The 26,695-nt window shown below is 34.4% G+C and overlaps 1 protein-coding gene across 2 annotated transcripts; it reads left to right on the plus strand.

Moving 5' to 3' along the window:
- The first annotated feature begins 1,595 nt into the window (after positions 1-1,595).
- SLC7A2 (solute carrier family 7 member 2) lies at positions 1,596-26,586 on the plus strand. 2 transcript variants are annotated; one of them, XM_081332312.1, is made up of 12 exons: positions 1,596-1,846; positions 4,390-4,777; positions 6,731-6,886; positions 7,732-7,897; positions 9,497-9,633; positions 10,796-11,018; positions 15,984-16,123; positions 18,139-18,241; positions 19,232-19,434; positions 19,702-19,868; positions 21,337-21,445; positions 21,981-26,586. In XM_081332312.1, the coding sequence occupies exons 2-12, from the start codon at positions 4,405-4,407 to the stop codon at positions 22,172-22,174; spliced, it is 1,971 nt and encodes a 656-aa protein (XP_081188438.1). In that variant the 5' UTR covers positions 1,596-1,846; positions 4,390-4,404; the 3' UTR covers positions 22,175-26,586. The 2 variants fall into 2 exon arrangements, with proteins under 2 accessions (XP_081188438.1, XP_081188439.1); XM_081332313.1 differs by lacking the exon at positions 15,984-16,123 and adding an exon at positions 16,419-16,555.
- The last annotated feature ends 109 nt before the right edge of the window (positions 26,587-26,695 follow it).

Consider the following 26,695-nt stretch of genomic DNA (forward strand, 5'->3'; position numbering starts at 1 on the left):
CTTTAGAAACTGAGCTTGATTGAAGGAACTCTGCGACATCCTTTTCTAATATAGCATCCTTCATATGTCATGGAACTATAACTATAATTAGCTATAATGTGTTATGTATGAGAGCTTAAGGCTGATTTTGCGTTGCCTGCAATTGCACATAGGCATCACCACATGCCTACACTGCAAAGGGATTAATGGGTAAGTATAGGTTGCAGATGGCTGCAGACCTGTCGACATCCCAACTGTGCATCATTTGGAGATGCATATCCTGCATGTTGATTGGTTGATCTGACTTCCTGTTCTGTGCTTTGCTGTTTGAATGCCCCCAATCCAGAACAGTACATTTGCAGAAATATAAATGGAACACCTGTATAACCAGATGCATATCTTCCCTGATGTGTGGTGCGGAGAAGTCTGCTCAACTCTTTACCTATTCTGTTTCATTAAAACAATAGGGGTGGTGGCTTTGTTTAGCATAGAAAATTGTCTTTCCCCTACTAACTTGAACCTCACTGCTTTTCTTCAAGTCTTTTCTCTGATTAAGGCACATCTCACCGGAACTAAGAGCAGGATCTAATGGAACAACTTTTAGGATGCTAAAAAGTGATTAGTGACTAGAGAAAAAGTCCTTTTTTTCTTTTCTTGACCACATATAACGGAATACATCCTCACCACTTATACATTTAGCTTGGCTTCACTATTTCAAAAACATTTCTTCCAAAATATTTTTGAGTGGTGAGTCATCGTCATTCCAGAGCATGGTCTTCATGGGTAACAATGATCAGTGACAATGGAACCGTCTCAGTTGCCTCTATTAACAGATTTGCTGCTCTATAATAAAAACCTTTGACTCTTTTTTGGTGATTCCATATAGCAATAGAATAATGGATTAGCTTCCTTTTTCTGCAAATAACCATTTTGCTGTCCATTTAGAAGTGAAATAGCTTTAGCAAACTGGATGGGAAGATTTCCATTCTTAATTAGCAATAGGTAGAATATATTTATTACATTTATATTGTAAAAATGCCAGTTATCCAATTCCATAGCAAAAAGAGCAACTCCTCAAATTTTAAAGGGATATCAAGTTAACACTGGGTAAGAGTAAACAGAAATGGCTCCTGAATAAAATTGTAATTAAATTTAAAAATGTAATTTAGAAATATAATTTATGAAAGCAGACTAATGCAGAAAAAGCCAAGATCTGTCTCTTTACATGTCTGTTTAAGTGACGAGGTTTTGCCTGAGAATGTGAGATCATCAATCAGGGAAGATATTTGTCAAGCCTCATTGTTTGTTTGATAGTTTTTGAATCCTAATGGTGTTGACATTTTCCTTATTACTAGTCTGGTGGCTCATAGGGGTTAGTGTCTTAGCATTGCATCGCTCCCTATGACAGATTTATCTTCATGTTTTGGCACACCTGAGTATACATAAATCATTCTTTTGATCATAATCCTAGGCTGGACTAACTTTCGTAGTGTTTACAGATTGACCAGTTCAATCAATTACAATGCTAATATTAAATCTACATAATTATTAGTTTGTTATTTGTGAACATACATTTAACAAATGTCCAGCTTGCTTTTTAAACAGGAAAAGAAGCTGGTGTGGTTTCTTAAATTATATAAATGAATACCATAACTTTTTTTATATGTTTGCCAAAAAGGTGGGTAAGCTCTGTATTATCCAATCACCTGTAGCTGATTTTTCTCCACCCCCTGAAAGCAAGCAGCTTCACACAAACTAATCTTTCAATTTTTTAAAACGCAGTTATCTAAGTAAAATCTTCCTGCAGCCCGCATCTTCCTTACCCTCTCTGTGCCTAAGAAATACAGAACTTGAATATTATTGTCTGGTAAGTAAAGGCTGGGCTCAAAATAAATCTGTATTGAAACAAAGTACAAACAAAATACTTTGCTGGACTCTTCCACTCACCCACTGAATGTAGAATGCTGGCCCCTGTTAAAAAATTGTTTTTTTTTAAAAAGTGATGTTTTCTTATTCATGTAGGTTAGAAATGTAACATATACTATGTTAATATTCTAGTATGATTTTGTATAATGTAATCATTCAAAGGAAGCAAAAATTAATGTTTTAATCCTGGAAGTTTAAATTTTCTCTAAGTATGCTGCAGCTAAATTTATTCAAAGATACTATTGGAATGATTTAAAAGTTCTGTGAAGTGTTTTTTTTTTTTAATGTTACGTTCAGTGTTTTGTAAAGGGACATTTTAAGTTCACGTTAGTAGATGGAAACTGTACTTCCAAGAACATTTAGTTGGAAATCTGTTTTACTAACCTCTGTGAAACTAACAGGAGAGAATTTCTTTTTACAATTACACAATAGATTATTTTATAGTAGCACTTAGTAAGGTCAATAAATGTGTTATAATGTACAAACAATTTAGTAAATACTTTAAGAAAGACAATAGCTTAACAAATGAGCTTTGTGAGTAAATACTGTACCTCAGACTAGCTTTTCTCCTATAACTTAAAAATGGGATTGGTGAGGTTGAAAGGTATGGGAAAAGAGAATGCTTAGGACCTAACTTGAAAAACAAATTGATGGATTATGGGAAGGAGAGAGATGTTTACTTATCATACACATTTTAGAGTAACACCCTTGATTCATAGAGCCATAAAACAGTCACATTATCACAATTGCCTTCCCTTGCAAATAATTATATGTAGAATTATGAGAGTGTACAATTATATTTTACTGTTCATGTTTCCTTCCTTATTGCAGGATTGTGGAATCCTTTGGGATAGATTCTGGAAGGGTGAGAATCTGTTCCAGTAAGAGAGATTGAGAAATTGATGCTACAGATCATAGTTTAAGATATTTATTTTAGATACTAGAAAATTCTTGCTACAAATGCTATTTTTGAGAGCAGGTATCTAAGATTTGGAAATGGAAAGCAACAGCATTATTTATTTTACATGTTTGGAAGTTCCATGCTAAGGAGAAAGAAACAGTAGCTAAGCAGTTTAAGGGCATTGTATTAGAAAGATTGAAATCTTAGTTCTAACAGTGGCAAACTACTTTGGAAAATGTTGTCCAGAAAACTTCATGGACTAGTAGTCTATGTAATTGCCAGGAGTCAGTATTGACTCAAAGTCCCCTTCTAATTTCAGCTTGTTATAATAACTGTGTAGATTATATAATAGCTAAGGGCGATAACATTTATTTTAGTCATACTTAAATGGTAAAGTTGCAATAATAAGCTATAATAAGCTACAACAGAGAAAGGAACACATAAGCTATTTTGTAGTAGAATCATAATCTTTTCAGGTTATGATTGTGATATAGACTTTATCTCATTTACCCATCCAATTAAATTTATTCAGGTAAAGAAATCATCTGTTCTATAATGATAGAGAAAATATATATGATTTCTCAATCACACTGATGAAAAGGAGGCAGTTGTCTGTGTGTGTATATCAGAAACATTTATGTGCAGCACTGGCTTCATCACTTCGATGAAAGGAGCAAGATCATGAAGACTTTCATGAAAGTAGGCATATGTTGACTTAATAGAGAACATTTTTCTTTGACTCCCCCCCCCATAATGAAAAAGAGTAGATTATTGTAACATGGTTGAATATAGCTAATCAAGATGTTGGTAATGCATATAATGTGGTCCTTTAGCCTGGTCCATTTTGAAAGACTTTGGCATTATGGATTATAAATATTTCCTCTTTCCGTACTAATTGAGAAAGTTTTCTCTTTGTCAGTGACATATCTCCAAATGCAATTGCAAATAAAGCAGATCTTAAGGCCATTTCACACACTGCCATTTTTTGGGAGCATCTATGAATGCATACATTGTAGGGGAGACTTGTTTGGATAGATACAGTGGATACTGCTTATGAAAAGGTTGTGAATTTGAAAAACCATAATAGAGATTAGACTGAATGCTGATCCATCAGTTGTCTTCTTAACCTTCAACGTGCTAGTATTATGTATAATAAATGAAATTTCATAATCATAATTTAGGTATATTTTCAGTGGTCTGAAAGTAAGTGAAAGAATAATCCCTTAATTGTGTGCTATTTCTTAGTATTGTGTGTAAAGTATTTTTTCTTAACTATATCAAACCTTTGATTAAATGGGTCTTGGTTTAGCAGACTCTGGACACAATGGATAAAATCTGTCTCTACATTATATGGTTCTGTCCATAGTTGTACAGAACAGCAAAACCTTACTATTTCAAATTTGTACAAAATATATCAAATATTTTACTTAAAATCCTATTTGGATGTAACAGAAATTTGGGTTTTAAAGATACCCTTCTCCATTAAGTTTGTTAAAACAAGGTTCACTGCATACAAATGGTTGTATGAATTTGAATATGATATTTTGAGTTCTTTGTTTTACAATCATCTCTTTCATTTTTAGGCTTTTTCATCCAACATGACCGGTGGCCCAGCTTTGTCATTTGCTCGGTGCCTGCTGAGAAGAAAAATTGTCACTGGGGACAGTCTTGAAGATTCAAAGTTATGCCGCTGTTTATCAACTGTGGATCTTATCGCTTTAGGAGTAGGAAGCACCCTTGGTGCTGGTGTTTATGTTCTTGCTGGAGAAGTTGCAAAAGCAGATTCTGGACCTAGTATTGTCCTTTCTTTCCTCATAGCTGCCCTAGCTTCAGTCATGGCCGGACTTTGTTACGCAGAATTTGGTGCTCGTGTCCCAAAGACTGGCTCAGCCTATCTGTACACATATGTAACCGTTGGTGAAATCTGGGCTTTTATCACTGGCTGGAATCTCATTTTGTCCTACGTTATAGGTATGTCTGAAAGTTGTCAGGTTTATAAGGAAAGTCAATGCAGCCTTTTGGCTTTGGATCCTGCTGCTGTTGACTAATTTGACTAAGCCTCTGCTGTTTTTCTCTGGTGAGAGAGCCAGAGGGAGAAAGAAGCAGAGACAGAGCTTCTAGACATACTCTGAAATGCATTTGACCTTTCACTGTCTGTTGGCAATGGTGAAGATAGGACAGAACGTAGCAACCAGCAATATGAGAGGGGTTTTAACTCACTATGCATTTGGATGATGGCATAGAAATGATACGTGAACTAAGTAGAGGATACTTCAATTTCAAATATAGGTCTTGAATTCCAATAGAAATTCTGGAAACCAAATAACATTCAACAGGTTGACTCTCTTAGTACATAGAGTCGAATATAGTATATATGTTTGACATATATGATTTTTCAGGCACAGTATGAATCAACCAATTGTGGGTATGTGGGATTTAAACTATAAAAGTAGCAAATTGCAAATGATACCACTGTATTTTCTGATTGTTATTTGAAGCACGGTGTTCATGTATTACGTGCCATGCTGAAGAGGGAGTTGGGAAGCTTTTCTAAAGAGTATGACACAAATCAGTAAAGTTGTGGAGCTTTGCAAACTGCTTGATACATTAAATTTTTCCTCATCTTGATCAGTATCTCATCAAACATTTTATCAATCAGTTTTAATTACAGATTAAACATTTATTTCAGTCAGTTATTAAAGCTATTTGTTGTGGGATAGGTGTGGATCATTCATTTACATCTTGGAAAAGATCCAAGATTATTGATAAGTGTGGTTACAGTCCCTATTTTTTCTCTTCCAGGATAGATAGAACTTCACTTTTTCTTAATTCTTCTCTTTTTTCTTTTTTAAAGAGACATTAATTTGATATGGATCTTGTTCTGTTAAAGTAGGAGCTTTTGTATGATTCAAGATACATTCAGTATAGTGTGCAGCTGATCGTCATTCATACATATTATTTAAAAGTTTAAAGTAAAGCTAAAAAAAATTCTATTTAACATTACTCTTTTTTTCACTTTAAGTAGCACTCATTAGTTACCTGATAATTCTTCTGATAAAATAATTCTACTGATTAAAAAAGACTATCCTGTTTGGATTAACGCTACCTCCCCAATATTTGGTCAGTAAATTGCAATGTTAGGAAATACCTACTTATGTAACCAAATGTGAAATATCAGAGAAGTGAAACAATGCTGTAAACTTTTATCCCTTAGAGTGGGTTGCACATGACTTGTGTGTATATACTAAAGATACGCAGCCTATTTCAAGTTTCAATTGGATTTTTTTATCAGCATTGTTTGTTTTCATTTTCAAAGTCAAAGTTATGCTTTGACTTTAAAAAGATTGTTTTGATATTCATCTGAATATATATTATAGAGTAAGATTGCTTTAAAATATTGCAAGCAAGGACTATGTTTATGCCCGTCTACTCCAAAGCAGCTTTTCCTAATTACTTATAAAGTAAATTATTTCTATATATATATATATTGAAGTGAATTGCCTATAGGCTGTAAGTAGCCCTTATAACCCCTGTGCTATTCACCACTGATATTTGGTAGTTTGGTCTCAATATTTGGCAATGATAGAATTGCAATGTGCTTCTAGAATTCATGATGTGTCCATGTTGTTTCCAGAATTTTGAGTTTTAATTTATTTATTTTTCCCATGGCCATTTATGTAATCTGGACCACATAAAAAGTTGGGCATCTTTAAAATATGAATGAACGCTTTATTTGTAGTGTTTATTTGATATCATTTTAGCATGCTGGTTCAGGCATAAGAGTGGAAAGTTTTTTGAAATTAGTGTGATAACATAATTACAGAATGCCATCACAACTGTAAAAGACTGAATTGAACAGTACTTTTGTGCTATTTGCCATTGTGATCTGCCAAATATATCACATTTTTATTGTTTATTGCAAAGGTACTTCAAGTGTTGCAAGAGCATGGAGTGGAACCTTTGATGAACTTCTTGGAAAACAAATTGGTTATTTTTTCCGAACCTACTTCAGAATGAATTACTCTGGCTTAGCAGAATATCCAGATTTTTTTGCAGTCTGTCTAATATTACTCTTAGCAGGTACAGTACTTTTAATGTTCATTTTTCTAAGACAATAATCTTTGTTAAATGAAAAATGTGTTTTATAATATGTATTGCTAGATTCACACAAAGTTATAGTGTGGTGTACAAGAATACCAACTATTTAGGTAATTGCAGCAAAAGTCTAATCTTGTTCTGCAAATCTGTGAATCAGTCCTTATTTCAAAGGTATAATTACACCTGGATTATTCTTTTGAATTAAAACTAAAGTGGTTAATTTTGCTCTTAGTAGCACTTTTAGGGTAAAAGCTGTTTTGGGCCCTTTATTTGTCAATGATTGTGTTTGGGGTTTCTCTGTATAATCACCAAATACATAATTGTATACAGGTTCCTCATTTAGCAATCACAACTAGGACTGGCAACTTGGTTGTTACACACAGCGGTCACTAAATAAAACCACAATTGTGCTTATGATCTTACTTCAGTTTTCCTTTGCTTTACAGATCTGCAAATTTCATAATGGGAAGATTGGTCATAAAATCATTTTTTTCATCACCATCATAATTATGAATGATCATTAAACAGGACAGTTGTTAAACAAGATCTATTTGTATTCGTTGCAGCTCAAAACTCACTATTGACTACTGTGTGAATAATGTATTATTTGCATCTGATGATATTAGTGGCCTATCTTCATATTTTTTCCATAGTTCTTCTGGCTCGGAGGTTAAGTGGTAGTATTACAGGAAGCAGACACTGCATCTACGCCCAGTAGAGGCTTTCATTATGCATATAGACATATGTTATTGTATGTATGGTCAAGTATAATAATTGTATTAGGAACATTAAGAGATCTTGTTTTGATTAAAACATCTCTTTTATAGGACTTTTATCATTTGGAGTAAAAGAATCTGCATGGGTAAATAAAGTCTTCACTGCTGTTAACATCTTGGTTCTGCTCTTTGTTATGATTTCTGGCTTTGTGAAAGGCAACATTAATAACTGGAAGAGAACTGAAGAATTTCTGATAAACTACACTGCAGAAATAAAGTAATATGGGTTTTCTTGTTTTATATTCCATTGACACTCATCTTTTCTGTTCTGAGAGCATTTACAGATCACACTAAACTAAGAATTGGGAATCTGTCCATCTCCCAGATTTAGCTCACATAGTCTCCCAGCTGAAGATGGGTGGAGGCTATCAAAATGCTATTTCTCATACTTGATATCTGTTGACAGAGAATGTAGGGAACAGGAATTGCAGATAAATTAGAAGTTATGGGTCAAGGAGTAGGCTGTGATCCAATCCAATAGTGTTATTTCTTCTTAGGAACGCAGTATGAACAGACTTTCTTTGGAAGGCAATAGTTTAATTCCTCTCTCTTTTCTAATCAGCCAGAGATGACATTCCTTTTTTATCTTTTATCTTGTTTCATACAAATTGGGAATCGTAAAATGAAAGATAATAGCTCCTATCAATCTATAATAGTTGGTGGCATCTAGCTGACCGTGGGTGATTTTGAAATACTAAGAAGTTTGCGATTTGGGTGGGAAACTAAGGAAATCCCAGGGCTGAGGGCTAGATTGGAAAATTTAAAGTCTCGGAAGAAGGCAGTGGCAAATCATTTTCATGTAATTGCCAAGAAGACTGCATTGATGTGCCTGTGAAGTTACTGGGGTCATCCATGAGCCAAGGAAGACTTTTAACAATAACAGATCCTGTTAATAATTAAAATTATGATACTTTCTTGTTCCAATTTAAAAATAAATGCAGAAATTTACATAATATCTAATTTTTATTAGATATTTAATTCATAAATTTACCCAAATAAAACTGTGGTTTGGAGTTTTGGTTCAAGTAGCATAAGGTGTGGGTATGGCTTAAGGGGCAAGTATGCTACTTTTGCAGTCTCCATGTTTTTGTGTGTGCATGTTTTTGCATTGTACATGCTAAATTACAGTTTAATGGATTGGATCCCTCTTGAAAAATAAAGAGGAAGGGAAATGTATTGTATTCCTATTTACTTCACACAGCAAAGTTTTGACTGAAATTACTAATATATTAACCTGGATATGGGAAATACCCTGGCAGACGATGGGACCAGGTTCAATCAGTCACTTCAGATCTTCCAACTTTACTAGGGGAAGATACAAATAACACTAGTCTCTATTTCTTCGTTTTGTCCCCCTTATCACTAAAACTGGGAAGAAGCCTGTGAATTATAATGCACTGTAAGCTTTGTAGTGTGACTCTTTTTTATTTGATAAGTCTTAAAATTATAACTGTTATGGAAAGTCTGCCACAGATCTGCAGTCCCTTTTATGACAGTAATGTGTGGCCCTCTATCTAGGTATGAATGGTGAAAATTTGCAGATCATAGAAAGAACAATTATTTTAGTATTGGTATTTTAGGAGAAATGGAAAAGAAACATTTCATTTCTATTGTGAGTCTTTGTCAGCTATATTGCCTTATGAAGTGGAGTTGAAGATTTGTGAAGAAGGCAGGAAACTAATGATATCGCTGGACTAACACCACCAATCTATGCAGTGCCACAACTATGAAAAAATAATAATTGCTTTAGGATTGATTGATAATTACAATAAGTGACAAATCTAAAATTGTTCTAAATTGTTAATTGTATATTTAGAAATCTATCATCCTCTGAGAATGTGACAAGTATATTTGGAGTTGGTGGCTTCATGCCATATGGCTTTACTGGAACTCTAGCCGGCGCTGCAACCTGCTTTTATGCCTTCATAGGATTTGATTGCATTGCAACTACTGGTGAGCTTTTAAAACTGTGATGTTTTAATAGAAATTGTTAGAATAGATGATAGCTAGCTAGCTAGCTAGATAGTATTCTTAGTTAATATGTCCTTCCATACACTTTATAATTTTTATAAATAATTCAAAGTGGTGAAAATAACTAATATGCCATACTCCTCCTATTTTCCCCACAACGAGCCTCATATCTTGATGGTGAATGCACGCATGTTATGCTCTTTGTTTTATAATAACTCAGGTTTATGTAACATTACCAATAAATTTGAGATTTCTGTCTAAGATGTTGTTAGTTGCTCTTAGGACCATGTTGGATGAATGTGCAGATCTGTTCTGCTTTAAGGGGCAATCCTATATTTTATTCAGATACAGGTCCAACTGAATTTCTTGTATGTGAATCTTCCTTTGGAGTAAAATATATTACTTCACTCCATTGAAGGAGCAAGGCTGCAAGCTTCATATTTTCACAGCAGCAGTGATAAATACAGGATTAGCTACTCTTTAAGAAAAAAAAATCCAAGCAAGGGAAGAAGGTTGGAAAGGTAGATTTGCTAATTTATGTGATTTCCTCTTGGAAGAAAGCAGTAGATTTCCCACAGATAAGCCATTGCATTACATTCTTAACTGCTACTACAGGAAGAACAGCAAAACAACATACTATTGAAAGAGCTTTGTTACTCTGTGCAGTTCTTTTTTCCTCTATGTACTTTCCCAATGCCAGTCATATCCAGGTTGGAATTGCAAACATATTTGTTAGTCTTAGATCTCACCTTTTTTCATTTTTTTCTAAAAGATAGCCCATAAACAGATTTCCATTTTATCTCCACAACATCCTTTGTTTGTGATTTTCCTGAGAGAGATTGACTGGCCCAAAGTCAGCCAGTGAGTTTTGAGAGTAGAAAAGACCAGAGTGAGTCTTCCGAATAAACATGTTTGAGTTATGTGCTCTAAATCAAATACATAAGCATATTGCCATGCTAAATTTAGCCAAGAATATTTTTAGCCATTGCAACCAGATGTAAGTTTTCCAATAGATTTAGATAATTATTCTTGTCTTGGGTACATATTCTAGATTTTTCTTATTGGCCTTTTATCATTTGAATACTGTATCCAACATGTTCCACATTTGAAAGTCACTGTAGTTGCATTTATTTTCTCCTTCTAGGGGAAGAAGTAAGGAATCCTCAGAAGGCCATTCCTATTGGAATTGTAGCATCTCTACTTGTCTGCTTTCTGGCCTATTTCGGAGTTTCAGCTGCTTTGACACTTATGATGCCATACTATTTACTTGATGAGAAAAGTCCTCTCCCTGTAGCATTTGAGTATGTTGGATGGGGTCCAGCGAAATACCTTGTAGCAGTCGGATCTCTGTGTGCTTTATCAACAAGGTAAAATAAGGAAAAATAAAAAATTGTCAGTAAATAATTTGAGTGACAAAATAAGACTTAAATTGTTCATTACATGTATAAAGCAGGGTAGTTGTAAATTGTATAGTGTTCTACTTCAAATCCTGATGTGTAACTTAAGTTATTAATCTGTATGCTACTTAGTATGAAGAAGCCAGTGTATTCTGGATCAAGCTGTCGTTTAATGATTTTTTTCCCTTGCTAAAACCCTGTGCTGGTCTGTATAGGCGGATTCTATCATTGTTTAACAGCTTTTGCCAGATAGCAGAACTCGTGAAAAGTACCTTTTATCATCCAGAAGTACCTTTATGTGCATGCAGAGTAGATTACAGCAGATGAGGTGAATTAGATGATAATGCACGGTATTTTCCAAGGTCAAAAGACAGTAACGACTCCCAGTGTCTTCACGTGTGTCTGCCGCAGTGCTTTTTTTGTAAAAAAAAAGGTGCCGGAACTCACACATGTCATACAAACCACCTTGCCTACCCTACAAGGTTCCATCCAAAAAAGGTGCCAGAACTCTGTTCTGAGCGTTCTATGAGAAAAAAAGCCCTGGTCTGCCGGTTATGGAGGAGCACATGTATCTGCCGGTTATGGAGGAGGAGAATCCCCAGGGAGAAGAAGGAGGAAGTCCATCCCAGAAAGGGGAGGGTGTAAGGCACATGGTCAGGAGAAGGAGGAAATATGTCATAGGGTAGGAGGGGTTTGGCTGACCAGGTCAAGATAGCATATTATAATTTCCCCAAACAACCACATGGTGGCAGCACACAGTGAATGGAGTGTTTAATTATTCAGTCAATCATAGTTTGATGAATATAGTCTAAGCATTATACTGGGTTAATACAAATACAAATATTCATAGTGGATAATATTAATACATTACAGCCCCTTTGTTCAGCCCATTTTTAAAAAAATAACACATTGAAAAGATCTAAAAAGTGCAGCAGTTTTTAGCAGTTCAGCTAAAAAGAGCAGTTCTTTTCGGAATTATTCAATTGTAATTTCTAAAATACTTGCTTTTAAGTGTATACTTCCAATAATTGCATCTGATTTAAATCTCTGAAACTGTATTCTAGCTTCATTGCCTGCTAATACAGTTTGTCCTGTCTGAAATACAAGATTCAAAGAAACCCAATAATTCTACAGATTATTGAAACCAGTATTCCTATTTAGTTTAAAGTAAATATGGTTTCAGTTGATATCACACAAAAATCTGAATTTCTTTTAGAGGATTATTTTCCCTGTAAAATAGACATCATTTTTATATCTTATTTACTACCGTAATTACTGCACAAATACTCATTTAATGTACTTTGGAATTTTTCTGAAGCAGGTTTTTGGACTTGGTGGTAAAATTGTATGTTTTTTCCTATTTCAAATCTTTTGTAGTCTCCCTGACTGTTACTTTTTAATCTGGCAAAACACAACAAATGAAAACATTTTTTTTCATATGTCATTGAAAGATAGGAAATGTGATACGTTAAAGTGACAATTTTGCAGCAAAATACCGGAAATACACATCTTGGCTAGCTTTTAACTTGGATAAATGCAATAACATCTACACTCACTACCATAGATTCACCAAAATTTTATTCAGTTTTGAATTTTTTAAAAAAACAACAGCAATGATTTTCCATAACATTGAAGATTGACTTTCAAAATATTCACCATAGCAATACTTTAAATACTCATATGTGCAAATTTCAAATTCAGCATTTTGGTTAAAATAAGCAATATTGTTGCTTCCTAATGCTTCTATATGCCTATTTGCTAATAACGCTGAGACTGTTAGCCAATATATTTTAAACTGGCATATAATCTCAGTAGGTGTAAGCAATCTCTTCAGCATGCTAATATTAATCAAGTCACTCATTCTAATGTAGACACGATATTCCTAATATACAAACCATAATTGGAAGATTATAACATGTACTAATGTTATGGTATGGTCTCCATTTCTCTTGCTTAGATTGTTCTAACCATAATGTTTCATTTATTTATTTATTTCTTAACATTAAACAATTTCGTCCTTATAACCAGATTTTAATTTTACTGACCTTGTAAATGCTGGTTAATTGACACAAATATTGCAGAATGGTACTCCTTGAAAATCTTGGAATGGAGGCATGTAAGTTTGTGTCATAGTAGTCTTAATCATAGTTATTTTTTTTTATTGAAGAGTTTTAAAATACAGTTTTCCTTTAAGAATCCCCCCTTCCCCCTCCCTCCTCCCCCCTCCCTACCTCCCCCCCTCCCCCCCTCCCCCCCCGACTTCCCAGAGCTAAATACAAGGTATATATATAAAAAGCAATCATAAACAAACATATGCTAACAATTATAAACTCTAAAATCCATCACTCTCTGGCTTATATAAGATGAAACAAATAATAATAATATTGAGTATGTATAAAAAAAAACTAAGATAACAAAAGAAAAAAACAACGAAAGAAGACTTATTCAAATGCTACGTAAAACTTCTTAACCCTATACTTGTTCTGGATAAAATCAATCCATTTTCTCCATTCCATAATATAGCGTTCTTGCGAATGATCTTTCAAATAGGCCGAAATCTTCGCCATCTCTGCCAGGTCGGAAACCTTTAAAGTCCACTCCTCTATGGTCGGCAGTTCCTCTTTGTCTTAATCATAGTTATTTTAAACCACAGTAGTTTTGCTATTTTATTCCATTATATGGTATATAGTATATAGACTATTCATTTCTTTTAAAATAATGTAGATGTATAGTCAAAGAATAAGACTTATAATTCTTTTCTTAATTATGCACTATTATCATATAAGCCAGACATGTCAAACTCGCGACATCATGTGACGTCGCACAATGTATCAGGACAATTTTGCCATTGCCGGCAATGGGGTGGGTGCGGCTTCCAGATGACGTATCCGACCCGCAGGCCGGCAGTTTGACACCTCTGATATAAGCCATATAAGGAAAAATAAACCTAAAGTGGAAATGCATAAAGTTTGCTGTTAGTAGGATTACTCTTTATTTAAGGTAATGTAGTAGACCATTCTATTTAAAAAGAATGGCATGTCATTTCAAATTATTTATATATATTTTGTTATTGATATTTGATAAGGATTTAATTATTGCAGGGATATTTGTTGCTTGTTTTTAATTCTGCTGCCTGATGCAATTGTTCAAGATGTGGTTATGCTTAATTACATTATGCCAAGATACAACTTACTGGTACATTGTTTTGGGAAAACTACAGTGAAGACACAAGCTACTTCAGTAATTAAAATAAAGTCTTCATTTTAAGGAAAAATTGGGAAAGTGGGTCTATTGAAACTGAAAATTGGTTGAAGCCAAGTCTTTTTAATGTAAATTATCTAAATTTGATTCAACAATCATTTGACAGTTCAGTGTAAATTCTTATTTTGTCCATGCATCCAAATATCTGCTAAGTTGGACCCATGAAATTAAAGTTTTATATAATTGTCAGTATTTTATTGCAAACATTATAGTTGTGGAACCAGTCATAATCACTCAAAATTACAGATATTATTCAACGTCAGTGAGTTAAATCAAGACTTTTCTCCCCAATTTAAAAATATACCTGTGGGAAATACATTGTGTATCATATAGCATCTTTACACAATATTTAGGCTAATCTTATTTTTTTTCTTTTTGAAGCTTTTTATCATATCACAAGCCTGGTTGATATGACAATAATACACTTACTTTGTATAAACTGGAGAGGGAATAATTTGGGTTTGGTGATTGGCACTGTTAGCTGGGGTCCTTGGTGCTCTCTGAGTTTTCTGCAGATGTTTCATTACCAAACCAGGTAAAATCATCAGTTTGGTAATGAAACATCTACAAGGCAACCAAGCTCAGAGAACACCAAGGACCCCACAATTTAACCCTAAGCTACAAATACAGGTACTCCTTGACTTGCAACAGTTCATCTAGTGACTGTTCGAAGTTACCACAACACTGAAAATAGTGACTTATGACCATTTTTCACACTTACAACCACTGTAGCATCCCATGGTCACGTGATCAAAATTCAGACGCTTGGCAGCTGACTCATATTTATGATGGATGCAGTGTCCCAGGATCATGTGATTGCTTTTTGTAACCTTCTGACAAGCCAAGTCAATGGGGAAGCTAGATTCATTTAACAACCGTGTTACTAACATGACAACTGCAGTAATTCACTTAACAGTTGTGGCAAGAAAGGTTGTAAAATGGGGCAAAACTGATTTAACAAATGTCTCATTTAGCAATAGAAATTTTGGGCTCAATTGTGGCCGTAAGTCAAGGACTACCTGTATTCTGTTCTATTAGTACTGTTAGGTGGGTTTTTATTTTGAAACAAATTTTATTAATAGGCTAGAATTATATAAGGCACAATATACTATTGTAGATATTATCAATACTATAATAATAATAATTTACTTGATTTAGGCCTCCCCTTGATTCCAGAATCAAGTGATGTGGGCAGAGCACAATAGGACAAACAAAATTGAATACAATGTGAATAAGAAAAAAAAGATAAATAAGATCAAGTACGAATATATAATATTGTGATATTGTTTAAGATAATGTTATTATTACACTCTAAAGATGTTTAGGACAATATTAGCATACATTGGTCATGATCTGCTGTATGATGAATGAAATAATCTGTATGATGAATGATATTGGAATGAATTAATATTCAATCCATAAAAATGAATGATGTATATCACATATTGGAACCACACTATAAATCCTTCTAAAAAAAGTCTGCATATGGTATTTTTGTACCATTTAGGAAACTTGTGTCTTAACTGTAGTTAATGTCTTGTATACCATATCACCTCCTTGCCAAAGTCCCATTTTCTGAATCACTTACTGTTAATTAGTATTGTTTCGCTTTTCTATAATGAATTGCATGAATTGGTGTTGGCCATGTTGCATGTTCTTTTGCTTTTTATTCAGTCTCCTTGGATCCATTTTCCCCATGCCACGTGTAATCTATGCTATGGCATCGGATGGTTTGCTTTTCACATGTCTAGCTCAAATCAACCCCAAAACGAAGACTCCACTTGTTGCAACTTTATCATCAGGGGCTGTCGCAGGTGAGATCCTAAGTGAATGTATTGTAAGGCAATGGATGTCTTTAGCCACAGACAACTTTCAGAGTGATACATGGATAGTTATGACTGTGTTCTATTGCAACTCAAGTTCTAAATTGTGATTCTCTGAGTAAAAATATTATTTTTGTCTGTCACAGACATTGTCGGTTGGAAAACCTGGATACAAGTGCATTTGACAGAAAATGCACCCATTTCTATCTATGTCTGTATGTTGAGTTAGTTTTGGCATGTAATGTTACTGCGCCACTTGAACAATTACATACATTTTTTGTTCTAGTCTTCTGGGCTCTATGTTCCCTTTGCCTCGCATTCTGTTTGCCATGGCACGAGATGGTTTACTCTTTAGATTTCTTGCCAAAGTGAGCAAGAGGCAGTCTCCAGTTGCTGCCACATTGACAGCAGGGCTCATATCCGGTAAGCTCTGTATGTTGAGGTTTCTTAACTGAGACCTGTTTTCCCATGCATGGCTCTGTGATATGATGGGCCTTGCTTGCTAGTGGTTTGTGCATGTAAATTGGGAACAGAGTGCTGACTAATCAGAAGGCGTATTTCATTTCAATTATGATTATGGTGGTGGTGGAAGAACAAGCTCCTTAGAATTCTTCTCCAAAGCTTTCCTCCAGTGTGACCAATGATACTGCCTGGTACATGTGTGAAATAAATAAATAAATATTACCTTGATAGTCTACTGTTGTTTCAATGTTCCCATTGTGCTTTTTGCACAATTTTCATATACACTTTTCTACAATCAGTCTCTGCGTCTCTTTTTAAGCAATGCTCAGCAGCATATTTTGCCAAAGGAAAGTGGCATGAAAACTGTGCTTGATACCCTCTCCATTTGGCACAGTTGCAGTCTTAGCATGTATTATGTCTCCATTTTAAACAGTGTTAAATTTTTATGTGTTGAATTTTTCAAAAAAGTTGCCAGTTCAGATTATTTAGACAGCTGAAAAAATGCTGATTGTCTTTTGCTCCCATAATATGTATGATGTGTTCATTACCAAAAAAAAAAAGGTCAGGAAGTAATAATATAATAGAACTACAAATAACATTTTCTTTATTTTACCGATTTCTGCAGTCTCTCAAATTCCACTTGCAAATTGTTTTATATTTCTTTCCAATTAGTAGGAGTAATAGTAGTTGCATTTTACCCTTGAAATAATAGAGACTGTGTTTCTCATAAACAAAAGTCTGTGATTTGAAGTGAGATCGATGGCTATAAGAGTATCGTGTTTCTTTTAATCAACATAATAACAGGAAATTTTAGGAAAAGAAATCATTCCTTGAAAATCTAGTTCTTCTTTATAAACAAGTATTATACCTGGAGAAGACAATGTGATTACGGTAATTTTCTTTCCTCTTAACAGACTGTCTACTATTTCTTTAGTAAAACAACCCCCCAATACATTTTATTTGTTTTAACACTGTTTAAAGAGAGATAGTCTTTTATGGATGCCTGAGAGTTCAAAATTCTTTGCATGAGCTTTCTGCAAGAAACAGAAGATTAACCATGACCATAGTTATCAAAATACTTCCTATCTATCTGTACCCTATCAGTTTGATCCAAAATTTTCTTAATTTGCTCAGAAGGGTCATTCACAATAAAGTTTGCCTAAATCATCTGCATGCTTTTTAAAGTTACTGTGACTTTCACATAGAATAAGGCTTTGTGGGGGATTTTTGGGCATTGTGCCTTTTAAAACCCAAACATTGCAAATGATTTGAGAATAATTTTAACTTAACAAAAGCTTCCATGAATGAATTATTTTATCTGAATCAGGTTATAAAAATTGCTATCGTGGACAGACTTTAATGGTCATATAGCAATGCTTCATCCTATTCAACGTTTATATAATTATAATTTATCAAAAACTGCAAACAGTTCAACAAACTCGAAATAAACATTAAATGCATAAGCATATAATGATAAGAAATATATATGTTTTGCCCAACATGTAGATACTTAATGCAAATGCTGTTTTTCCCCCTTCTTCTAGCTCTAATGGCTTTTCTCTTTGACCTAAAAGCCTTAGTAGACATGATGTCAATTGGTACACTTCTTGCATACTCATTGGTAGCTGCTTGTGTTCTCATACTTAGGTGAGTTCTGAAATTGAGTTTTTATAAGCAATTTGCAAAGATATTTTTCTGTAAAATAATTTTTGTGTAAACAGTTTTGTTTCTGCCTCAGTTACAGGAACAGACAATATATTTAAATGCTGACTTTGTGCATGAGATCATCATAAGAGGTTTTCAGACCATGTGTGATACCTATATTTCTACAGATTTTAAAGTTAACAAAACTATGTATTAGTGCAGATTCAACCCTGGGAAAGATATGCATATTTAAGGCAATGGTTGTATTATTTTAAATAGTGCATTGACAATATAATGACACTGAGGTGTCATGTTGCACCCTGAACCTGTAGGTGGCATCTCCGGTCATAAAAATAAATTTCACAAATTGTACCAAAACTATGCTCTTATGTGAGATTTCATAAGATGATACCATTTCAAATTATCATATTAAAAGAATAAATTAAATTATTTTAAATGTAATTTGGGATTGTTCAGAATATTGCAGTGGTCCTTACTCCTTGAAAATTAGGTGATCCCTAATCAATTAACACACTGTAACTAAATAAGTTGGAGGGACGCGGTGGCTCAGTGGGTTAGGACGCTGAGTTTGTCAATCAGATGATCGGCAGTTTGGCGGGTCGAATCCCGAGTGCCGCGTAGCAGAGTGAGCGCCTGTTACTCATCCAAGCTTCTGCCAACCTAGCAGTTCGAAAGCACGTAAAAATGCAAGTAGAAAAATAGGGACCATTACGGTGGGAAGGTAACAGCGTTCCGTACGCCTTTGGCATCTAGTCATGCCGGCCACATGACCACGGAGACGTCCTCAGACAACCGCTGGCTCTTGGGCTTTGAAACGGAGATGAGCACCGGCCCCTAGAGTTGGAAACGACTAGCACACATGTGCGGGGGAACCTTTACCTTTAACTAAATAAGTGTTGAATAGCATGTATTCTAGAACTAATTTTGGTTTTAGACTGATTTTACATTAGCAACCCATGTCTGCACACATAGGTACCAACCCAGTTTAAACTATGAGCAACCAAAATATTCAGCAGAAAAAGAGGCCCTTGCACGATCAGAAGGCGAATGTAAGAGTGAATCTCAAATTAGCATGATACCAAGAAAAAGGTTTAATCTACAAATGCTAATTAATCCATCAAGTTTACCAACCGAACAGTCTGCTACTGTGGTGAGCCTTCTTGTGGCCCTTTTCGGTAAGTCCAAACCTATTGGAATGCTTTTAACTTCTTTGAAAATTTAGCTATATGCAAAATGCAGCTAAAATATCAGATTCATATATTTTGTAGTAAATTAGTCCTTTGATTCAAGTCTGAAGTGAGGACTTGTGTGTTCTTAATATAATAATATAATATCTATGGTTCTCCCTTTAAAAAGACATTAACTTCTACTTTTTCTTTATATCACAAATTTTCAGATTTTTGAAATACTAAAATAGTCTGTTTTCTTTTATCATCACTTAGCTGTCCTCACTTGTGGATTAAGCATTCTGACAACCCATGGAATTCATTCACTTGCAAATATGGAGCTTTGGAGTATTTTTATTCTTGCATCTCTTTTCATACTATTTGGGATTATTATGTTTATCATCTGGAGACAACCTCAGAACCAGCAGAAAGTGACATTTATGGTAAAGAGTGTGCTTGTAGATACCAACTTTTCATTTTTAGCAAGGAGGAGTGCGACTTGTTCTGATGTATATTTATTTGGGGCAACTTGCATGAAATGGTGTAATCACTTCTGCAATTTTGCTGTGAAAAATCAGTACATAAATTGTATTAACAAATGTCATAATTTATTTTTGGCAACCCCAGAAATTCCAGAAAAGAGACAGAGGTGCATCTGAGCAACTACAGATAAATCATCTTGGGCACGGTCCTCTAACAAATAAATGGTCAAGCAACATGTTTCTAAGCACTTGGATAGGATGCTGCAATTAACAGAACCAGTGATGATTTGTAGCAAAGAAATTATACCTGAATAGCTTTCTTTCCTTCTTTGAAAATGTTACTAGCTTTTTACATTGGGCTAATATGCAATAATATACCATGACCTCAGCAAAGCCTTTGACAAATTCTCCTTAATAAAATCGTAAAGTATGGGACTGATGATGCCACTTATAGATGAATTTGAAGTTGACGGAATGACTATATCCAAAGAAGATTCATTCACTAATGGCTTCATGTCAGCTCAGAAAGACATCTCAACTGGAGTCCACAGAGTCCTGTCCAGGATTCTGTGCTGCTCAAATTTAAATCAAGGACTTAGACGAGAAAATGAGTGATTAAAACTGGCACAAAGCTAATACTTTAGATAAAATCCAAAAAGATCTAGACAGGCTTAAGCAGTGGGTAGGAGGGAATAGGATAGAATTTTACAGGGAGAAGTATACAGTCCTACACTTAAATAGGAAGGTTGGTTTCAAGACATAATGAAGCTCATACTGGCGGAGCTCATACTGGGACTTTAGTTTATTGAAGTACATTACTTGAAATCTAAGGTTTTCCAAAGTAGAGCCTCTAAATCAAAATGCACATTGTAGTTTAAAATATAAGTTGGTAATATTATGGACTATATCACACTGTAACTCCACTTAGACCAACTTTCTCTAAATATTTTAGCTGCCAATTCATGATTTTTCTACCAAGAGACAACGGTAGTATCTTTTTATGAATATAAAATGCTTCTGAAATCTCTGTTTATGTGAGTTTGGCTCCAGCAGCATCTCTTTGATGCTACTGTGAAAGGTCTCCTGACATTCAGAAGTGATTTATGAATCTTGAAACACCCCAGTTCCTATGAAGAACCTTGTTCACTTTGTTCCATCTATGCTATTTGCTATTTCAAATATTATCCAAATAAATATTTAGGCAATTATTTCACTGCTGTACTTGAAGTGTACTTTAGATTGGGATCATATGCAGACCTATGGAGAGGAACATGGTTCATCTCTAGTTGTTATGTTATATGGACATAATGTGTGCTTCGATTTCACAGATTTTGAAACTAGTGTTTAGTTAAATTTTATAAATTTTAATATAAAGTGAAAGTGTTGGGTATGGGTATTTTAGTAAATACTGTGGAATATTTATTCTTAGGTTCCATTCTTGCCATTCTTGCCATCTTTAAGTATCTTAGTGAATATATACTTGATGATACAGCTAAGTGGAGAGACATGGATCCGGTTCAGCATCTGGATGGCACTTGGTAGGTTTTGTAAAGTATCTACTGGGTGTGTGCAGGTGTTTACATCTGCATAAATATTTGCACAGATGTCTTGATGGAAGAGGAAATTTTCTAGGACTGGTTTCAGCTGGCATTGACAATCATTTGCAACAAGATAAGGAAACCAGTCATGGCATACGATTTTTTTTCCTGTCTGCTCTTTCAATTTTGGTCTATTGTGTGTGTGATTAATGTAGCTTTGTCTTTCTTCTGCATGAATATAAAAATTCTCTGCATCTAGTTATTAAAATTTGTTTAATAATTTTTGTTTTGTAACAGTTTTGCATGTCATATAGTGAGACAGCAAGAAATACAGTTCAACAGTATATGGGGACTCTCTTTGACTATAAAGGTTAAGTTAATATTTAGATGCTGGCTTGATATATGTGGGAAAGAATTTGTATACCACAGTTAGAGAAAATAAAAAAAATCAAATTGTAATTTTCAGTAGAGTTTGTACAAAGTTGACTGACATATGGCAAGTCTACAAAAAATATTGGTTGTTTTGTTTTAAAAGGACTCCTGATTTACTTTGCATATGGCATCCGGCATAGTATGGAAAGGTGTCCCAAGGAGGAAGAGGAAGATGATGACAGCTGCTCAGAAAGAAGTGAAATTTCAGAAAAGAAGCATATGGGAGATACAAGTGAACTTGAACATGCAAGTGAAAGTGCTCAGTTTATTCCACATGAAAAGACAAGTGAATGCTGATAAACGTGTTGTGTGCGCTTTTAGGCAGTGATGGCAGCTGAATGGAGTTGCTGGTGAAATGGAGTTGCTATTTGCTCCCCCTAAATTAACAGTAACCCACTTGTACTTTATGTGCTTTATGGAAACATTAGCAGAAATACATGAAAGATGATCTAAATTAGTTGCAGTATATCTCTTCTATCAGAGACTTGCCTCAGTGGGTTGTAATATTTAAAAAACTGAGCAAGAAAGTGGAGGAAAAATGAATTTTCAAAGGGGGCCAATCTGATTCATCTGTCATGTTGGTGATTTCCTTAACAACATCTTCCAACTTTAACTGGCATATATAACTAGTTCTTAAGGGGTATCTAAAGAAGAAGAGTTGAATATTATGGTTTATAATATGAAGATGTCTTCTTAACTGCTTTTAAAAATAGGGTAGCATTGCTAAATAATCACGTAACTACTTGATTTCCATCGCTCTCTGTGCCTTTTCATAGCTTGTTTCTAAACCAGCCACCTCTTCTGTGATGTCTTCTTTGTATTGTTGCTCTATGTTACCCCTACCCTGTGAGAGGGTGAGGCTTTGCTTACCTGTGCATTATATCAAAGGCAGCCTCAAGTTGTATAAACTCAATTATACTTTGTCATGCAGAGTGAGGTAATGGTTACTGACTGGGAACGCAGCATTCGTGACAGGATGAGGCTGGCAAGAAGGATAGAGAATGTAATCCAATACAATATTGTGCTGATTTAAAGATGAGTGGGGAAAGGCCCCAGATTCATAGAAATTCCGGGGGGGGGGGAACCAGAGTTATCTGATCTAACTTCTGCTTTGCTCTTATCTGTAAGCAGTATAAATCATGACAATTCTTCTAAAAAAATATTTAAGAATATTTGAAACATATTTTATAGAAAATCTAGTTTGAAATTCTGTTGATATCAGTTTTATTTCCAAATGAATGATTAATTGAAACAAATGATGAAGCACTAGCAAAATGGCACTTCTGTGGAACTGAAATTTGCAGAATGTTGATGCATCTGTTGACTTCCTTAATATATGAAGGTTCTGAGCAAATCAGCACTGCCAGAGATTGGCTGCAAAACTATGCACCCATATATTACTTAGTAGATTATTCAATTAAATATAGAAAAAAAGTATTCAAAATCTGGCTGATTTGGGGATGTGGTGAGTAGAATAAGCATTGAACTTGCATGTTCTTCTGCTCTGTCACAAAGCATTTGAAATGTTTCATTTAGGTCATTGACTGCTGTTTGCACATTTCATCAGATCCTTAGCAGACAGTGATTTATTTTAACTAATTTAAAATGTCAATTTCAAACTATGGTTTATAAAACAATTTTAAAAATCCACAGTTAATAGGAACAAAAGTGAAACATGATGTTAGATTAGAAATGAAGGACTGTCCCCTTCAGCCACTTCAGGAGATAGGAGCAGGCAGTGCAAGCTTTGGGCCTACTACCACTTGTTCTTATCACCATAATTTGTGGTTTCTCCACAATACCCAAACATAGCCACTAAATTCTTCTTCCTGTCTAGGAAGTAATTCCCTTCAGATTCTTTTGTCATCTTAGGTGATATAATATTTATTAAATAACTCATGGATATTTTTTTTATTTTTGTGATGTTCCCTCTGATTATGAAATAGAGGTATGTATATATTTGGAGAGAGGAGGGGAAAATGAAAAAATAGCTCAAATGTTTTAACAACACTATGTTTAAGTGTGATAGGTCTTTTTTAAACTTTGGGATAAAGTATGTTTACCAACAAATGTAGGCACCTTCGTGCTGGTACCCATTGCTTAGACACCTTCAGTGCTGGTACCCATTGCTGGCTTTACCTTTGGGTAGGATTGTGGCTTGACACTGTATAAAATGGGCAAATTAGTTCCCATCATATCATTTGGGATAAGAATCCATTTTAAGAAGCATCATGTGTAAGTGTCAGCAAGTCCTAAAGAAATTCTTTTTTCTTGAGTCCAAGAGGGTTTATTTTCATCTCTCTGTTTCACCATGTAAGGATTATTTTTCTAATTTTCAGGTTCATTTTCCTTAAACAAACAATAAAATGCTAACAAAGGTAACGAATATTTTTTTTTAAAAAAACTATAATTATGTGTTACTTTAATATACTGTACTTACATTTGCACTAATTTTTCCTACTTCAGCCTGCTTATTTATTTTTAACTTGTGAAACCAATATGTCATTGCAGACTTTAGTATGAATAGCAGATGTGGGAGCACAATTATTTTTTTAAAAAATGTAAGCATACAAACTTCATTTAGTTTTCTATGCTCAAGTTTATATAAATGGATACAAAAACATTTACAAAAATGCATGCAATGGGAAGGCACTTTTAAGAAACAACTGTGCTATCACCATTTGATCATCTCAGATATATATACTGAAATTCTGTACATGCAAAAAACTATATATCTGGATGTATTACTTATGTTATTACTTATAAAACAGCAAACATACATGAGCTTTAAAAATAGTCTTTTTGTTTAAATGAAATTTAGGAAACTACTTTCTGAAGGAAAATCAGTAAAATAGAGAACTAGATTTTTTAAATTTTAGGAACCATCTGTGGAAAAACAAACAACCTGAAATTTCTTGTAAATTATGATCATTATTTAGGATCATACAAAATAGTCTCATTCAATTCCCAAACTGTTATAAAATTAGATAGATGATATTTTACTACGGGAAATGAAAGAATAAGATTTTTTTTTTACATCTACAGTAGCTTTTCAAAGTAGCTACTTAAAGTTATTTTAAACTGTTATTAAGATATCTTTTCATAACAAATATGTCTAGCTTGTTTAATTTTAATAGAAAAATGTATGTTGTAGATTATACAAGCTGTGAGACAGAACAAAATTTAGAGAAACCTTCAGAAAGAATGTTCAAAATATACATATTTTGTACTTAGCCCAAACTGATGATGAAAGTGCTTCTTTTTTGACAAAATCCTTCTAAAAGAGAAAAGGAATATTTTTAATTAAATCTACATGTTTATATTTTAATATTTTTCTGCAAAAGGTCACATTGAAATTAAGCATAGTGCTTTAGAAGCAAAGAATTATTATCAAAGCCTAGGTAAATATTAGAATCTAGTTGATTCTAGATATTCGTCACTACAAAAGCATTACCTTTCATGTGTGTCTTTTTTTATCTTAAAACTAAATGCCTCTCTGCCAGGCAAATGGAAAATGTTAACCCAAATTGAAAAATCCCAGGGAATGTTAGGACACTTGGCATTCAGACATCAATATATACATAAACTATATTTACACACCATTCCAAGAAGCCTTAAAAAAATCTAGGAAGAAAAGAAAAAGACACATTCCTTCCATTTGGTAACAGATAAGCAGGGATTAACCCCAGACAATCAGACAGAAAACAATACCCTAATCAAATAACTACCAAGAAGAAAACCACACTACCACCAAATTCTCAGGGAAAGCAACTCTCTCTATATATAGACAACAAACCCCACTTGCTGTAATGATGTTACTTAGTTGAGTAATGAAATGTATGCAAGCAAACAGCCAAGCTTAGAGAGCACCAAGAACTCCAAAGAAAATGTCAAACCTAAGACTTACATATAATCATCTTAGATCAAATCCTTCACACAGTTCTTGAGCTTGGGGTGGTTGTTTGGCGTGGCTTTCCCATTCACTCCATTGGTAAAAGCTGGGTGATTCCGTGATGGAAAAATCTTTAGACCGATACCTAAGTACATCTGTGAGTAATTCCTAAATGCAAATACACGCTTATTAAATGTATTACTTAGTAATATTGCCAATAGGCTTTGTAATATTCCTATACTACTCTGAGAATAAGCCCCATTAAAACTGAAGGTAAATTCTAAATCAGCATACAGTCCAATAAATAGCTGTCATGTACTTATGGCTGAGCTAGTCAATGGTAATAGTGTCTCTGTTTTTAATAGAATAAAAAATGCAATTGTATTTTTCTGCAGTCACTCTTAAAACACATAAATCTAATTGGATGTGATCACTAACTGTTCTTACTTATTTTGAAATACATTATAGCACTATAAGGGAGCCTTAGTAAAATACATGCATAGGCATAAAAATCTGAAGATTTTGTAATTTTTCACAACTTTCGTCCTTTGTAATGTAGCATTGAATGAAAAAGTATATGTGGGTAGTCCTCAACTTACAACCAATTATTAATGACTGTTCAAAGTTACAACAGCTCTGAAAAAAGTGACATGACTTTTTTTTACATTTATGACTGTTGCAGCATATCCATGGTCACATCATCAAAATTCAGACAGTTGGCAACTGACTCTTATTTATGATAGTTGCAGTGTTCAGGGATCATGTGATCACCTTTTGTGACCTGACAAAGTAATCAAGGAAGCCAAATTCAGTTTAACAGTGTCAGTGGCGTAGCGTGGGGGGTGCAGGGGGGGCCGGCCGCACCGGGCGCAACATCGGGGGGGGCGCGCTCACACTCGCAGCTCTCTGCCCCTGCCTGGCTCACT

The sequence above is a fragment of the Vipera berus genome (assembly GCF_964194415.1).
Source record: "Vipera berus genome assembly, chromosome: 7".
Taxonomy (NCBI): Eukaryota; Metazoa; Chordata; class Lepidosauria; order Squamata; family Viperidae; genus Vipera; species Vipera berus.

Excerpts from the sequence above, each read along its gene's own strand:
- SLC7A2 (XM_081332312.1), top strand. The coding sequence starts at position 4,405 with ATGACCGGTGGCCCAGCTTTGTCATTTGCTCGGTGCCTGCTGAGAAGA. Across the intron at positions 9,634-10,795 it reads TGATTGCATTGCAACTACTG|GGGAAGAAGTAAGGAATCCT; the intron begins GTGAGCTTTTAA and ends TTCTCCTTCTAG. Across the intron at positions 11,019-15,983 it reads CTGTGTGCTTTATCAACAAG|TCTCCTTGGATCCATTTTCC; the intron begins GTAAAATAAGGA and ends CTTTTTATTCAG.